The 18,633-nt window shown below is 41.6% G+C and overlaps 1 protein-coding gene across 2 annotated transcripts in view; it reads left to right on the top strand.

Annotated features, from left to right (window-relative positions):
• gnb1b (guanine nucleotide binding protein (G protein), beta polypeptide 1b) overlaps positions 1-18,633 on the top strand; it is a 77,329-nt gene that overhangs the window by 39,739 nt on the left and 18,957 nt on the right. For both annotated transcript variants that reach the window (XM_060919304.1, XM_060919303.1), the window contains exon 2: positions 13,693-13,800. In XM_060919304.1, the coding sequence (XP_060775287.1) occupies positions 13,744-13,800 (57 nt within the window). In that variant the 5' untranslated portion in view covers positions 13,693-13,743. The remainder of the gene's footprint in view (positions 1-13,692; positions 13,801-18,633) is intronic.

The following is an 18,633-nucleotide window of genomic DNA, read 5'->3' as shown; positions in this document are numbered from 1 at the left end:
TTATATAGCCTTTCCCCTAACATGGTCAACTGGTAGAAATCAAGTGTCAGTGAATGCGTGCTGCTGTAAAGGAGAAAGGGGTGTGCTGGATTTGTAACGAAGGGTAAAATGGAATGCGCCACATTGTTTCTCGGTTATCATTTCATAACTGTTGGAAGCCAAAAATGTATAATTGAGAAATAAAATTTGATGAATCAGCCAGCACTTATCAAAACAAGGTTATGCCCATGTAAAACAGCATGGTTGATGAATAAAGGCTGGTGAAGTGGCAATCTTTCTGTTCTGCCAGTAGCAACTCGTAACCCACTGGGGGGCTGAAAATAGGTCGTTGATACTTCAGTTGTGAGGTTGTTTGTGGTGCTCTGGTCTGTAGTCACCAGAGTGACTTGGGGGGGGTTTAAAAGATATTTATTTAAAAAAAAAAAAGTGGTTGCAGGAGTGCAAGTGCGATTTTTTTTTTTTTTTTTTTATCAAATGTCATGGAAAAATTAATTGGGATCAAGTTTTTAAATATGACACTTTTTTCTTTTTCCTTTCTTCCTTCCTCCCTCCACCACAATCATCCAAATGCCACTTGAGGTATTTGGAAAGAATGTTCATCCCTCCAGTACAGTTCCAGAGAATTGTGGAATCAGTGCCACAGCTCATTGAAGCTGTTCTGGTGGCACATAGTGGTCTAGCACTTTTTTTTTTAATTGAGAATTTATTTTGGTTTTACCTCTTATCGTTTGTATGTTTCAGTTTGGCGGGATAACGTTTTGTGATGCTACCAAGGGGGGGGGATATGACCTACCAAGCAAAAGGTAACTGATCTCCGTTACCTCTATCCCTCAGTGTGTAGGTAAACTGGTAAGCCTGTTGCTCCATGAAGCTAGCACAAGCCAGACTACTGTTTGTTTGGACTGTTTGCATACATAATTGACAAGCAGGAAAAACTGTCCTTCGAGAGCAGTTTTCCTGTTTTAATACAGCCAGACCACATTAAAATGTTCAGTTTACGGTTCTGTCAGTTGTGCCAACATGGTGACATTGGCCGTCAGTTTAAGACTCTCTGTAAAAGCTTGCCTGGCGGCAGTCATGGGTTTTCGATGATTTTTATAGGTTCACCAATACAGATGAAAGCGTGTGCATCCACCTTACTGGATAAACATGAAGGAGTACTGCGTGAAAGCACAAGTTTGGGTGTGGGTTTTTTATTTATTTATTTATTTATTTAGGTGTTGTGGCCTCGTGAGTATTTAAAAGCATTTTCTGAATAAATTGTTGCCTGCATATTAGTTTTATATTATCAGTAGTATTCAAGGGTTTTGAATTCTACTCGGCTATTGTTCAAAGTAAACATGTCCCATGTTAGATTTGAACCTTATATAATCTTTAAATTTAACAGCATTCAAAACTAGGCTTTACTGCTGCAGCACTCCTGTAGTGACTCAATAGAAGGCAGTCTGACGTACCTCTAAGCCACTGGCTGCAGCTCTTAGTTCTTCAGTCAGCTGATTCTGATCAGGTGCTTGTTGGGAGGGTGAGGGTCTGTTCCAGGAGCAAACGGGATGCTGTGGATTGCATCTAGACGCATGGTGCTGCGAGTGACTTAATGCCTTCTCTTGCTGGACATGCTAATATAGCTAAAGTTGTAAATGCTTTTGTATATGGTTTGGAACACCATCCTGCTATTTGGGAATGCAGGTTGTGCAGTTTGGTGCGCAATTGGTATTGAATGTGTATCGACTTGGCACGTGCCTTTAGTGTGCTTGGCTGAGAGGTGCAGCCTAACCCATGTTAGGAAATTTCAGTTTTATCTGAATGGAACTCATTGATTTTACAAGCAAATGTTGATTCTCGTTGGAAAACTGTGTTTGTGTTCAGATCATGTTTACAAGGTGCATAAATCGAAGACGAGCAGGTTGTGTCCGGGCTTTTTTTTGGGGGGGGTAATTGATTGACAGACAAGTTGGCTCAATGAACCTTCCCTTTGCTGACTTTTGCAAAACAAAAATTTTCACTTGCAGCGTGGTCAAGTTTAAACTTGACGTATGGTGCAGTGAAATTCTGTTCTTTGCATATCCCAGCTTGGGGTCCCAACTCTTGGGATAGGAAGTGTGGCCCAGAGCACAGGCCCAGAGCACAGGGTCAGCCACAATAGAGATCTTGCAGTCACGTGACCAGAAAGTACACAGCCGCTATCTTGTTGGTAAAAAACACAGCTGAATACTGCTGCACTCGTGTACAGAATGGATCAATTTCAACCGACGGACTACACGGCTCATTTTTTTAATGAACAGATAACTAGATATATGTCTAAAATAAATAACCTACAGATTAGTGACCCTTATGGCTTACTGGACGTAGTTTTCTCGACCGTGTCAGTGGATATTGAACTGCCAGCGGAATACCCAGACGTGTATAATTACCTCATTAACTTTCCCTCGCTGTTCAGTGGTGAAGCACTGCGTGCTTATAAATCTCTGCACAGTTATCTTTACAGAAATTCAGGATTTGTCAGCGACTCAGATGTGGCATCTTGTAAACAAGAAAATAATCCTCATTGGACGGGTAAGTCACTTAAGTATTGAGTATAGCACTGACCAGCCGATTATAGAATAGAATAAGGTAATTCCAGCTGTAATTCCAAATCGTCCGTCTTGTTTACCATGGATCTGGCGTTGGAGAGGTAGAGGCTTAGCAGTGGAGATTTGAGTGGCTGTTTTCTGAGCTTAGTCAACAGGCCAGCTCTGCCTGCAGCCTCGCTTTTGCTTCCGCTCCCGACGCCGCCTCCTTCGCCTGCCAGACCCGATAACAATCCACGGAGACCCCGCTGGTCTCGCTATCTCGTCCGGAATGTTGTGCATGCAATGGAAATCGCTACAAACCGTCATTTTCTGCTGGAAACCAATGTCCAGCAAGTCCGATACAGACTAACAACACACAAAAAACATAAACGTGCACGGGTAGGGAGAGCTTGTAGCCGCAGCCATTGTAATAGAATTGTATATAGTAGGGTTTTCCAGAAGAAAAGGTAGAAGTAGAAGGCGGAAAATGGCGTTTGACCGACAAGATGGCGTCTGTCACAATCTGGATCGGCTGTGACGTCACATGCAAGTGCTCCATACCACACCCCTGGAGCAGATACCATTGAGTGCTCTGCTCAAGGGCCAAACTCTGGCAGTTTGGTAGCACTGGGGTTTGAACCCCCAACCTTCAGTAAGGCTGGCCTCACACCAGATAGATGACTGTCACATGTGCAGTTGTTCAAGACAGTGGCAGTGAACTGTGTGTGGCAAAACAGCTCTGTGCAGTACTGTGCATAAACCTCTTAAATATAAATTGAAAATATAAATTGAAAGTTGTATACACATAGACAAACATAGGTAAGCTATTGTAAAGTGATGGTGACGAAGATGGTGCTCAGGCCTCATTCAGTATTCTGATGGCCTGTGGGGAAAGAACTCCTGCTCAGCCTCTCAGTCCTGGCCATATGGCTATGGAGGCGTTTGCCTGAATGTAGCCACTGGAAAAGTTTGTGTGAGTGGAAGGTGTCTGTGACACTATGCTTTGCCCTGGACTTGCACTGGTGTGAACCCTCTACCTGCTAGAGCAGGGGTGGGCAATTATTTTTTTCCATGGGGCCACATGAGAAACAGAATTTTGTGGAGGGCCGGACCAAAAGGCTGAACTAAATTCTGCATAATTGTATTTCTTTATATAAAGCAATAAATATCATTGTTTTTACAAGCTGCTAAGACTGGTAAGAGTATGGAAAAAACGAGGTTGCCTTACAAAAAATGTCATTTATTCAATCAAATTTCCCAAAACAATGGTTAACAAAATGTGAACGTTTGAACCTTTTTTTTTTTCCAGTCACATTCACCCTAAAACACAATAAAGACATCACAATATTGTCTTTCTACTCCAAATATCAAGCAAGATACATCATATAATAATGCCCACATTTGTAGTTTAATCACCTCATTTGGTGCTTTTCGCCGGAGATCGGCTCCGGCGCCTGCTGGTGACGTCACACGATGTGATTGGCTGGACCGTTTGAAGGATGACGTACAAGTTTGTGGTTGGTCTGGACAAATTATGGAAGTAGTTATCGCGGGATTAGGTTTCGTGGGATTTCATGTCATTTTCATGTCGCGCGCATTGCGTTTTTGTTGAACACAACTTCAAAATAAAAGCAATGCACATTCAGTCCATGCATGAGGTAAAATTAGAAAATACGTTTATTTTGTAATTTCTCATTAACCTTAGGGCCAAAGGGCCGGATGCGGCCCGCGGGCCGTAAAATGCCCAGGTCTGCGCTAGAGGGTAATCGGGCCAATTTTGGGTCCAATTTGCCCTTTCCGATAATCATGGGAGCATTCCCAATTTTGAGACCGGTTGGAAGCAATTTGCCAAAATAAACTAATCCTGTAGCATGAGGGGTTTACAGGCATAATCGCAAGATCACCAACTGGATCGGTGCCTCCTTGATTTTAGATTTGTAAATTTCAACCATGTTTTTGATATTTACGACTACAAATCATGTAGTGTAAAAGGAACAGTCATGAAATACTGAGCAGGAAGCGTGATGTTTAGCATGGCATCCCCAAGGCAGTGGAAGGTCATAGAATGTATAAAAATAACATTTCTAATCACGGGTTTCACCCTTCCCTCCACCCGTGTACACATGAGCTTGTAGCAGTAGTTTGCTTTAGCTAACCTCCAGCTCACCCTGCAGAATGTATAAGGGTGATCATCTGTACAGCATTCCTGCATTGTCCTGCTTCTTGATTGAATCGTCTGGTGTGTGGGTTCTTGCAATTAAAATCTTAATGATCGGTTTTAACCTATTTTTGCGTCTGTGGTCTTGCACGTTTTAAAAATTGTTTAGGAGCTGAAAAATCCAAGTGTGTACTTGGCTTTACCCTTAACCACTGCACCAGTTGGTGTCGACGGACTACAAATGATCTTTTGAGGTCTGTGGATACACCTACAAGCAAAATAGTTTGACACAAAGCCGCCTTGTAAGCCTCTTGCTACGAAAGTCACCTCACAGTTACACACACACACACTGAGGGAGAATAAAGGTAGCAGTGCTTGATGGCTATTTATTACATTGTGAGAACAAAGTATGATGGCTGAAACACATTCTATTTGTTGGTGGAGAGGATAAAAATCTCATACATTGCAGCTTAGTCAGTTAGGTTTCAAGACGGCCCGAGCAGCACATTGGCGCTCTTTCTTGCCTGGTGGGCTAGCTAATGAATGACTTCCATCCCTATTTATATAATTCTAGCCAGTACAAAGTAATAAATGACACTGTCTCAGTAATTTAGCTTGTATGGTTTACATTGCCTCATGACACTCTTTTCTCCGATACGGTTACAGGTAACGTTTAATTTAAAGTGCATATCCTGGACCAATTTCTTTTTTTTTTTTTTAAATATATGAGTGATTCCACGCTTATGGGTACTGAAATGGGGACATGAACTTATTCACCTAAAACCATTTCTTTTTTTACCATCAGGTCACAAAACATGTAATCTTTAATGAATGATATGTTAAAAGATAACTTTAATTTTCTGAGATGTAATAAAAACATATTTATATGCCAAAGTCAAGCCTATGAGTTCCAAAATGATGTCTGTTACATTACTTCTGTTACGATTGTCCATCTCGCGTCTGTTACAAATTAATTACAATCTAGCTCTATACCATGTTAATCTTATTGAAAGAATGTGTATGTTTAATAAACGTGTGTAGTAGAATAATTATATTTGCTAAAACATCACCTTCCTATGTTTCAAAAAGTAATTCTACATTGTTAAAATTGAGAATATGTATGTCCACAACACTTCTGTTACGTTCTGACTTTGGCATATAAATGTTATTACATCTCAGAAAATTAAAGTTATCTTTTAACATATCATTCATTAAAGATTACATGTTTTGTGACTTGATGGTAAAAAAAGAAACGGTTTTAGGTGAATTTTTAAAAATAAGTTCATGTCCCCATTTCAGTACCCATAAGCGTGGAATCACTCGTATATGAAAGTATGTCCCTTTACACACTCATCCAGAAGGGTAATTTTGCACAAGGCCATCTGTCTACAGCAGAAAAAAATAAAATAAAACGCGTTTGGAAAAATCCCAAAGAAGTCTGGAGCCAGATTCGTGATGTCGCGTGCGGAAGCGCCAGCAGGCTGAGAAACCCTGCATGGATTCAGTGCACAGTCTGTGTAGACCAAGTTTAGCAGCTAGCGATTTTGCATTGGAATATGGAATTGTCACCTGAGCTTCTAAACCCATAGATTCATGTATCAATGCTCCTCTATCTTTTGTTACATAAATCATATTTTTTTCTAATTATGTATTTATATATTTCTTCATTTAGAAGAGTACTGGCTACTGTAGGAGAAAGATTTCATAAGCTGCACGCATGGAATCGGCTAAGCAGGGTTGTATATACATTTAATGTGTTTGACAGGTCCCAAGATCGCAAGCCCTGACACACACATCCCTTGATACATGTGAAGTAAAATGTAAAGAAAATGTCACCTTGGGTGCTGTGAGACGGCTGCCTCTCTAGTAGCTCTGTAGTTTTTAGTTCTTTAAACCCACCCACCCACCTTTTTACTTTTGTGCTCTTCTTACGAAGACACTGTTTTTCTTCATATCCCATGGGTTTTTTTAACTTTAACATGCAACCAGGTGCCAGTTTTCTCTCTCATTCGAGAGAGGAGCTGCTGGCCCTGAAAGCAATGGGACAAGCTTGGGATATGACACTCCATCCCAGTGGAACTGAGGAGGAAACCCAGGGGCTGCAAAGCTGGGGCTAAGCTAAAGGCTAGGCTAGCGGACAACCTGCGGCGCTACAAACCATCCATTCCCTCCATTATCGTGGGGAATGTGAACTCGCTGCCGAATAAGGTCAACGAGCTATCCGCACTGAACAGCCAGCGGATTTGCCAGGAGAGCCGCTTATTTAGTTTTACGGAGACATGGCTAACACGCCTTGCACCGGATGCTAACGTGGACCTGCGGGGATTCACTGCTGTGAGAGACGACAGACACTAAAGCATGCAGGAAAGGCAAAGGTGGGGGACTCATCATTTACGTGAACAACCGCTGGTGTAACCCAGGACATTTTTCTGTAAAGACAGTCTTGTGTTGTTTGGACTTGGAGCTGCTAGCATCACCATCTGTGTTTGCATCCCTCCGAGGGCAGACACAGCTGCTGCATGTGAGGGGATTCACTCTGTCACAGCAAGGCTACAGACAGAGCACCCTGAGGTATTTATCATTTCTGGGGACTTTAAACACGCTACTTTGGCTGCTTTTTACCAGGCTGTGGACTGTATCTTTTTAATTTCCCTGAGGGAACCCTCCCAAAGGGATCAGTAAAGTTCTGTCTAATGCCGCTTTTCCACTACCAACGCGGCTGAGTTGGGCTGAGCTGTGCCGTGCTGAGTTGGACTGAGTCGAGCTGAGTGGGGCTGTTGGCGTTGCATTTCGACTACAACCGCGCTGAACCGTGCTGGCTGGAAGTGGGTGGACACATTGGGTGGAGTTAGCAAAAGTGGGTGGACGACTTGTGAATCGCCGTTTTTCTTGGTCTTTTTCTCGGCTCTGCTTGGTCCTTGACTTCTGTGTGCCTCGCACAAAGCGCTCCCATTTCTCTCTCTCGTCCGGTCTTTTGGGAAACGATGAGTACTAATCCTATCATGATTGGTGTTGCTACACACTCCTATGATGCATCTGTTAACCATTTTAATAATTACGTGATAACGAAGAAATTTGCAGAAAACCACCAGGTCGTATTCTCAAACCAACGCTGATGTAGGATTCAGAAGGAGGCGTCCCACACGTGACGTCACGAAGATCAATGTTTGCCGGGAAATTCAAATGCCAATTTTTTTTTTTTTTTTTTTTTTTCCAGAGGTGGACCAATTTGCCTCAAGTGGCTTGATTTTCAACTGAATTTTTCAGGTATTGCGCAAGGTAAAAAAAAAAAAAATTCACAAAATGTGACCGATATTTGACAAGTTGAATATAAAATGGGAGAATTATATTGATCTTGCTTCTAAATTTACCCATGATATGCACTTTAAGGGCACGCAATTTTTCGCATACACTGCCTAGTCAAAAAAGTCACCATTTGGATTTACATATATGAATAATTACTGTGGTGATGTGTTTCAACTGGCAATTCTTTTAACCTTAACTGATGCAATGAGTAGCTTCTCGTTTCTTAAAGGGGAGCCGAAGTCATTTTTAAACTTGCTTTATTTCTTAACGTGCTATTCAGTTATGTTTTTGCTTTCATTAACCTTATTGTGACTCATATTGGCATATTATATTACACTTATTTTTGGCTTTTAGCCATGTTGAATGTAGGTCATATGGTCCGCGGCAGGCGTCGCTTATCCGTGTGATCTTCACAAGACTTGTGCGAGACTTCGAACTGTGAAGTGTCAGCGCTGCCATTTTGAAAACTGTTTACACAGCGGCCAGATCACCATATCATTCCAATTTAGATTAATTTTGAGTTTTGCCAGCTTCGTCAATGGAGATTATTCCATACGACTTCGAACCAATGTGGAGTAGAGAAGAGTTGGAAAGATGACAGGATAAGGACAAGTCCGTCGCACTAGTATTTACGTCATTACTGTCGCACGTGTCAAATCAGGTGGCTGGTGGGTTTTCAAAATATCTGTTTACCAGCTGGGAGGTCCATATCGTGAAATACCGTGACCGAGGTCTTGAAAGTACTGAGCGAGGCCTTCTGGGCCGAGGTCCGTATTCAAGGCCGAGGTCACGGTATTTCACCATACGGATCAACCTTAAGCTGGTCAATATATATATTTTTCTTTACCAAATTCTAACCGAATGAGAGCACCCGAAAGGGAAAACCGAGCCGAGCCGCCATTTTTGAATCCTCATTCACGGCTGTAATGCAAATGGCTTCCTCCTCGGTATACAAGTGCACTTCCATGGCAGGAAAAAAAACCCCTACATTTTGCTGCCTATGTAGTCCCCTATTTATACAAATAGGAGTCATTCAGGATTCAGCCATGTTTTTGCTCGGCGTTGGCAGCGGTTAGAGGTTTTTAGCTTTCTCCTGAAGTTTTATTTTATTTCTTCTTCCTCAGGGTAGTAAAACGCTCTTTCGCTATGAAGACTGTCGTTATCACTATCTATGATGTAAAATTAATGCTATTCTCCTGAGAAATGCTGGCAAAATTTATAAGATTTTTGATCTTATAAATGAATCTTATTTAAAAAAAAAAAAAAGAAATGTTGACATAAATTGCCACTATGTATGTTGTGAACGAACCAGTCGCCAGAGGTCCGTATCTGATACGGACCCACTCGCCAGCCAATCAGAGTGCAGGATTTGATGGAAACTGGACTGCGAAAAAGACATGCATGTATTTTTGTGATAAATACATATTATACTGAGCGCATTTCCCACATAATCCTCACGAAGGTTTTGGACAGCACTACAAAATGGCGTCCACACTATACAGTGAGGTCAGGAGCGATTTCGGACACAGGGAAAGCTTCTTGCTTGATTGTCAGCATTTGAAGGAGGGCATGCTCCAGCTCCAGATTTCACTCTTTCAACTCAAAATGGAGCAAAATTAAGTATTTTTGAGAAATACTTTTAACTCTGGAAAAACTGCTCAGTCATAGTTTTTCTTTTCCCTGTGTGTGCACTACAGCGCACACACATCAACCGATCTGCTCATAATAAATGGAAGAAATATTTACTACTTATTGATCTTCAGCTGGATTGAGTTGAAGTAAAGGGGGGGGGGAAGGCACCGTTCATCAGTGTCGCAATTCTCAAGATTGAATTGAATCGCTGTCTTGAATCATCCGAAGCGCACAAAATCCGCATGCTATCTCGCAACAAGTTTTACCTCCAAATAGCCTAAACTATTTGGATGACAAATTTGATCCTGTTTATGGTGGATGTTCCCATGGCGAAAGAGAGACCAGTCGAAACCGAAAGAGTGAAAGTTATGATCATGCCATTACCATGTGAATAGTCCTTTTTAGGAATGTGTAGGTGCATGCTCCGACTCTGGTGTGACTAAGTAAGGTGACAAGTTTTGTGTTTCATCTAATTTAGGTAATTTAAAAACAAATAATATTTGGCAATAGGTACATAAAGTATAAAGTTTGTCCGTTTATCATGCTTGTATGATAAACTCCATGAAGATATTTATCTAAATGCATGACCTGCTCATTCTAAACCTGTCGAGCTTCGCCAGCGAAGCTCTCGACGCGAGAGGGTTAAACTAAAGGGCCATCTTGGAAGGTGTATCCTGTGGTCATGGACGAGATGTTGCGGTGTTTCAGAAGGGTAAAAGTCAACAATAAACTCATGGCTATGTTTAATAGTGAAAGTAAGAGCATTTCTATATCCATAATGTGACCCCTCTCAGGATTGGGACGACACCGCTGTGTGGCCAGAAGCATACCACTTGTTAGTGAGGATAACGGGAAGAAAAGGTTCAATTTTCTAGGGAGCAATGGAAAAAGGTCATGTGGTCCGAGTACAGATTTATCCTGTTCTAGAGTGATGGGAGCATCAGGTAAGAAGGGAAGCTCATGAAGTGATGGAACTATCAGGCATCGTGGCCACTGTACAAGCATTTGGAGGCAGTGTTATGATCTGTGGTTGCTTCAGTTGGTCGGGTTGAGGCTCCGCAGCATTTGTGGCAAAAAATGAAATCAGCCGATGACCTGAATATACTGATTTGACCAGGTTACCCCGTCAAAGGATTTTTTTTTTTCCCCCTTCCTTCCTTGATGGCATGTGCATAAAATTGGGGCTCCTTGTGAAAGAATGGTTCAGGGAGCAGGAGGTCATTTTCACACACGAATTAGCCACCACAGGACTGACCTTTAACCCCATTCGAAGTCTTTGCGATGTTCTGGAGAAGACTTAACGGAGTGGTTTGATGCTCCCGTTGTCAAGACATCATGCATGGATTAAAGTTTTCCGTCGTGTGACGGATTTCCGTCAACTGAACTCTCCCAAGGCCAAATGTGAGGTCGGTGCTGATCCGAGGAGAATTAAAATGACTGGTGGTTGGGTAGAGATTGGGTTAGAACACTGTTGCAACACCATCAACTATCAGCAGGGTTTATTTAACTTTTTTGTTTTTGAGCCATGCTTTGTGTCGTTCATTTCCTATGTTTGATCATGTTTAAACGTTCGCTGTCTACAGTGCGGCATTAAAAAAACATGCGCTGTCAAAATTGGCAAAATACATTCCCATGTGCTTGGCGTGCTTGTGTCTGACCATTTCTGTTTTGTATTAAATTAAATCTTGCCAAAATGACTTAGTTCAAACTTGGACATATAGAAATAGAGCATGAAGAAGAAAAACGAAAAAATAAACCCCGGAAAGCCCGCTCCTCTGCTTCAGCCAGACTTGAAGACCCGACGGTGCAATGCTTGCAGACTGTCAGAAGTAATCAGACCTAAATTTATAGCTAACAAATCAGCAGACGCCCCAACAGTTATTTTCGTTAGGCCAATGTGTAAGGTATGTTAGAACTGTGCCTTATAGCCTACGTTATATCACAATTTAAAGGACGTTTGAGGAGTTGGAGGCTGCGAGCACAATGATGTTCCAACATGCGCTAAACTTTATTCCCTGAAAATCATACACCAGCGTTCAATGCCCCAAACAGTCAAAATGTCTAGAAGACTATGGTTAAATAATAATCATAGCCTACTAAGTTAAATTGCGTCAAAACATCTTTCTGGCCGATGAAATGGAGGAAAATGAGAACGAACGCAAAGTAGATAGCAGCCAACTTCACGCGATCTTTTAGGTAACTTAGCACTCGTGTTGGCCACAATATTTCTCTTAAAATCTTGAATTGTTTTTGAAGTCGTATTCAACACAAAGGTCAAATTTTAATTTAAGCAAAGATCCAAACTTTTTTCTATATTGACGTCGAGCATAGAGGAGCATGTCATTCTGCTTTTGGTTTTCGGCAGCATGGATGCGCTTTACATGAAAGAAGGCACTGATGTGTCTGCCATCGATAAAGGTGTAAAAAACAAGTGGAGGTGGGCTTGGCTGTACGAAATAGGTGAAAACGGAAAGCCATTTAAGTTCATGGTGCAAAGAACTAAACGTTCCAGGCGCTTGCATTTGTGTGGTTTGCCACAAAATAATATACGGAAGCAATGGAAAGAGAGTGCAATAAATTGAATATATTAATCCATTAATTAATTGATGATAAATTTATCAGTTCTAAGTTAACCATTCTCAGAATTTAATCGAAATCCACCCATACCCCCCCCCCCCCCCCCCCCCCCCCCCCGTAAATTTTCAGTCAAATATTTTTTTTTGCTTTAATCCATGATCATGTGACTCTGGATGGAAATAAATGTTATGACATTTGCATAAGGTTGTTGAAACAATGCCGTGACACATGTGCTCTAATCAGTTAGAGGCGGTCCAAAGAAATGTGACTCTTTTTTTAATTTATTTGGGCTGGACAGTGTATTTTGGTGTTGGATTCGTGTATGAAACTCTTTGTGCACTTGTTATGCCCCCTTAGGAAAAATAAAAAAATGTGATGACTTCTAATGAGTCTAGCAGTAATGAATGGCCTGGCATAATTTTTCGAAAAGGTTATATTGAGACAGCATTTCAAACATGACAGTGTGTGTATTTTACAATTGGAGTCTCAGGCCATGTACACACGTAGCCGGGTATTTTTAAAACCGAACATTTCCCCCCCCCTCTGTTTATAAAAATGTTTTATCCACACCACCTCGTCTTCGAAAAAAATCCCTTCCACACATAACCGAACATCTGCGTTTTCAATCACATTCATAAGCATTCCAAACCTGTAGATGGCATTATTTCCCCAAATCCTACCCCCTAATCACATCAGAATAGCCCTCTGTTGGCGTCACTTCCGCCTAAACATAAAACATGGTGCCAAGCTCGTTCGTCTGGACAGACTCGGAGACAGAATTGCTTCTAAACACAATTTTGGAGTATAAACTTCAAAAGACGCAAGAAAACGTTGATTGGGAATCTTATCAAAGCAAATATGTGGACATATTGACCCTGTTTTTGGAGCAGTAGTTGGGCTTCTAAAATTAAACATGTAAATAGCACCTGCACAATAAATAACGCTTTCAAGGCACTACTCCGATCCATTACTCTTTGTCCATGCTTAATCTGGCTTCTGCAGTAAACAAAGGTCGCACGTTTGACATCAGGGCAGATTTGTTGTCATTTTTTTGGCGCAGATTGTGACGTTCTAAAACGCAAAACTCCGGTTATCTCTGTCTACATGAAAAGGCATACACGGAGTTTTCAAAAATCTTCACTTTGCCCAGAGTTTTTTTTTTTTTTTTTTAAATATTCGTTTTTGATGTGTTTTCATGTGGATGACAGGCCAAAACGTAGAAAAATATCTTCGGTTTAGCAGATACCCGGCTACATGTGAACGGGGTCTCAGAAGACTACACTGACACTTGGCGAGGGGTTATGTCTTGGTTACGTCTGCAATGCTTTGTGCAAAAGTTAAAATTCCTCTCGGAATCCACTTCTATACTCTAGTAGATTCTGCACCAAAGCCTAATTTGCTCAGCCATCTTGTGTTTATGGTGTCTCTCTCAATTAATTTGTAACTCCTGTGTAATTTTCTTTGTCACAGATCAGTGTGTGTCCCGGCAGTAGGAGCGAGGAAGAGCTTTAGAAGAAGAAAATGAGTGAACTGGATCAGTTACGCCAGGAGGCCGAGCAGCTGAAAAACCAGATCAGAGTGAGAACCACCTCCTGCACACACGCACGGGAACACACTTGTTTAGTGACTCACAGCAAACAGCAACGAAATGCTGTTCAGAAGAATCGGCTGCATGCTTGAACGTAGTTCTGATTTCCGTTAACGTGAGCGCAGGAAACGAGTTTGTTGAGCTGACAGGCTGTTTAGTTGATGCAACTTCCTGTCACTTGGCACCATTACACATGAAAGTTTTGTTGAATGAGCTCTTTTCAGAATATTCCTTCATTACAGCAGCTAAATTCTGCCAAATTAACCTGACGTGGTTTCTGACAAACACCACCCCCCCAAAAAAAAAAAATTCCAGACACTTGGTAATGTAATGTTGGTCTCTCGAATAAATCTGACTCTGCATTTTGAGGAAGGGAGAGAGGAGAGGAGAGGTAGCAGCCATTGTTACATGGTGACACCCAGTGTTCATACTAGGAACTTCAGTAGTAGTGGCCAACATTAATTTTTCTTATTATAATATCTTGTAAAAATTAACTTTCTAAAACAGTGTTAAGCTGCAAATGATCCAGGTGCAATTGTTTTGGCTCCCCATACCAGCAGTTTTAACATTGGTTGGTTTTATCAACTTATAGTTCCCTTTACAGAAGACCATAAATGTTTAAAAAGCCTAATTAAAACTGACGTTTTTAGGCAGTGCAAGTAGTTTTGTTCTGGATTTTGTTCATTTTAAGGTCTTAACAGTTATCTGATTCTCAGTAAGTTGTTTTTTTAAGTAATTTTTTTTTTTTTTTTTTAATTTAAGTGGATGCTAGCTTTACTGTGTTCCAGTTGCCATGAATATTTAATAGCCCTTTTCCATTGCATGGTACCAGCTCAACTCGACTAGACTCAACCTGCTTGTTTTTTTTGGGTTGTCCATCGTGCAAAAGTTGTGCTGATACCAAGTTCCAAGCAAGCTGATACCAAAAGGTGGCATGGAAACACTGTGGACTACTGATTATTCTCTCTGATCACTCACTCACTGTGCCATCGTGAGAGACGGGACGTCCTGAAAAGGCTAAAGATTGCAATCCGATAGCAAGGGTCCTTAAGCTGTATCTCCTGCTCCCTACGAAGTGCTCGGGGTATGGAATCAAAGGGATCTTCATGGGGAATGCAGTTCCTGAAATGGCTTCATTTGGAACACATGCCAGTGTCCACAGCAGACAGTGTTGTGGTCACACCTTGGTTGCGTTTCTTGTGTTCAAGACAGCGGTCAGATGTATTTAACATGTTAACGCAGCCAATATTGTTCAAAGTCATGCATCCTGTGGACACTTTTTTTTTTTTTTTTTTTTAAATGAATGCATTGAAGCTTCTGTGGGTAATATAGTTTTTATTTTTTTTAAATACACAGGGTGTTTCAAAAAATTATATTTGAGATGTAAATATCCCAGAATAGGCGGCACGGTGATGTAGTGGTTAGCGCTGTCGCCTCACAGCAAGAAGGTCCGGGTTCGAGCCCCGTGGCCGGCGAGGGCCTTTCTGTGCGGAGTTTGCATGTTCTCCCCGTGTCCGCGTGGGTTTCCTCCGGGTGCTCCGGTTTCCCCCACAGTCCAAAGACATGCAGGTTAGGTTAACTGGTGACTCTAAATTGAGCGTAGGTGTGAATGTGAGTGTGAATGGTTGTCTGTGTCTGTGTCAGCCCTGTGATGACCTGGCAACTTGTCCAGGGTGTACCCCGCCTTTCGCCTGTAGTCAGCTGGGATAGGCTCCAGCTTGCCTGCGACCCTGTAGAACAGGATAAAGCGGCTAGAGATGAGATGAGATCCCAAAATATCTAATTTTTTTTTTTTTGAAACACCCTGTATTTGTTGGTTGTCTTAAAGCACTTCAATGCTCTGATCTCTCATGCTGATGGTCTCCTTATAGTTAGCATCTCTTGGGTTGTTAGCTAATAGCTAACAGACATAAGAAAAACTTTAGATTTGAAGGGGTAATGAATTTTTAGCTGGGTTTTTTTGGGGGGGGGGTCGGTCCTGTGTGTGTGTGAGGTTTTTTTTTTTTTTTTTTAAACACGTGATTTACATTCACTGGATATGAGCAGTCGTGTGCTCTGATGTGGGTAGAGAAAAACAATGGCAGAGCGCATCAAGTCAGATATCACTCAAGTATTTAAAAGAAAATGTCCCCCCCCCCCCCAAAAAAAAAAAAAAAAAAAATTAACTTTTTTTTTTTTCAAGAATTATTGTAGTCACACTTCTCACAAACTGCTGTTATTGCACTGGTTTTACATCCTAAGTGGAAATTTTGGTGGCTGTTTATCAAATTTACAAAAAATAAATGCTCCGTTTCTCAAAATCCAGTGAATGTGGATAGAATAAGGTATTCCACTCAATCTAGTCATACATGGCTTGTAGCCAACTCGGCACTTGTCGACTAACAGCTCTTGTATGAGTCGATTTCGTGGAATAATGTGTGTGTGTGTGTGTGTGTGGGGTGCTTGTGTGTGCACGTGATTTGAGATTGTATTTATTTATTTCACATGCACACCAACTGAATGAGTGTCGCTATGGCACATGGCTAAATTGAGGGGATACTATATCTGCAGAGGAAAAAGAAATGCCGGAGAGTCGAGCTGAGCTGGTACCATTCAGTGGAAAAGGGCCATTAAGGATAGTTTGTTTCACAGAAGCCCAAACACGAGGCTGATCAGCGCATGAATTATGATTAAAAAAAAAAAAAGCCCACCATTTTATTTCAACTGCTGTTGCTTGACTTTGTAATTCGCGTGATTTAACCGTTTTGTGATCTACCCCAGTCATGTTTAATGTTGAATAAGTTAACACTAAATCTCATCTCATTATCTGTAGCCGCTTTATCCTGTTCTACAGGGTCGCAGGCAAGCTGGAGCCTATCCCAGCTGACTACGGGCGAAAGGGGGGGTACACCCTGGAGAAGTCGCCAGGTCATCACAGGGCTGACACATAGACACAGACAACCATTCACACTCACATTCACACCTACGGTCAATTTAGAGTCACCAGTTAACCTAACCTGCATGTCTTTGGACTGTGGGAGAAACCGGAGCACCCGGAGGAAACCCACACGGACACTGGGAGAACATGCAAACTCCACACAGAAAGGCCCTCGCCGGCCACGGGGCTCGAACCCGGACCTTCTTGCTGTGAGGCGACAGCACTAAACACTACACCACCGTGCCGCCCACACTAAATCTCATGAAAGCAAGAAGTCTTTTCCTTATTTTTGTCTGATCCATCACATGCAGGTAAATCAGTGTGGTTATTTATTTATTTAAAATCTTCAGATGCAGCTCTTTATATTGATGCAATGCATATCTTTTTTTTTTTTTTTAATCAGATAATTACGGCACAAACATTATAATGGGAATGCTTAAATTCAGATTCTCCAGATTGCATTTTTTCATTTTGTATACAATTTTAGAACTACTGTACTCACTGAGTACTTTATTAGGAACACTATACTAATACTGGGTAGCGCCTCCTTTTGCTCTCAAAATAGCTTCCGTTCTTTGTGGAATGAATTCCACAAGATATTGGAAACCTTCCTTTGAGATTCTGGCTCGTGTTGACATGACTACATGCAACTTCCGCAGATATTTCAGGTGCACTTCCTGTTCTACCACATCCCAGAGGTGTTCTACTGGATTCAGATCCGGTGACTGGAAAGGCCACTGAAGAACATGGAGCTCATTGTCATGTTCATGAAACCAGTCTGAGATGAATTTTGCTTTGAGACATGGTGCGTTATCATGCTGGAATTGGCTAAGATGGTAAATCGTGGACGTGAAGGCATGCACATGGTCAACAACAATACTCAAATAGGCTGTGGCGGTTGGTAGTAATGGAACCAAAATGTGCCACGAAAACATCGCTCGCATTATTACACCAGCCTGGACTTTTGACACAAGGCAAGTTGGGTCCATAGGTTCATGCTGTTGGCACCAATTCTGACTTGACCATCGGCATGCCTCAGCAAAAAAAAAAAAATCGATATTCATCAGACCAGGCAACGTGTCCATTGCAGCCTCAGGTTTCTGTTCTCGGCTGACAGAAGTAGAACCCGACATGATCTGCTGTTGTCTCTTTAAATATCAAGACTCGATGTGTCATGCATTCGGAGATGCTTTTCTGTTTACCAGGATTGTACGGAGTGGTTATTGGAGTTACTGTCTGTCAGCTCAAATCAGCCTGGCCGTTCATCATTAACCTCTCTCAACAGGGTCTTTTCCGTCTACAGAACCACTGCTAACTGGATGTTTTTTCTTTATTGCACCATTCTGTGTAAACGCTAGACTGTTGTGCATAAAACTCACAGGAGACCTGCTGTTATAGAAACACTCAAACCGGCTGCATCTGTGTGATTTTATACGTTGCACTGCTGGCTGATTTTTAGATAATTGAATGTGGAGGTGTATAGGTGTTCCTGCTAAAGTGCCCACTGAGTGTAAATGGTCACCTTCAAATTACAGATTGAATTTCAGTTGCCTGGTGCAGTTTGGTAAGTGAAAGTAGGGTTGTTGTTTTTTTTTTTTAAATTTATTTATTATTAAACTGTAACTGCAGTTAATTCCAGGTACTCGGTCATGTTGCCTAGCTGACTTCCTGTTAGTCATGAATGCAGACTTTGCATAACGGAGAGACATTTTCATATGGTAACCAACAATTTGCATAGTTGGCCTAATACTGTTTGAATGGCGGTCTTGTATTTACTGAAAGAAGCTTGCTGTTTCACACGACTGACACAGCAAAATGCTGCATTTATGCAAGAATGCACTACTTTAATGCACATTATCCTGCACTTCTTTTGAAAGAAAGCGTTCACCATTTTACGTCTCCGCGG

This window comes from Neoarius graeffei, chromosome 4 (assembly GCF_027579695.1).
Source record: "Neoarius graeffei isolate fNeoGra1 chromosome 4, fNeoGra1.pri, whole genome shotgun sequence".
NCBI classification, from domain to species: domain Eukaryota; kingdom Metazoa; phylum Chordata; class Actinopteri; order Siluriformes; family Ariidae; genus Neoarius; species Neoarius graeffei.
Note: the sequence above shows the minus strand (reverse complement) of the source record. Positions and strands in the feature narration are given on the sequence as shown.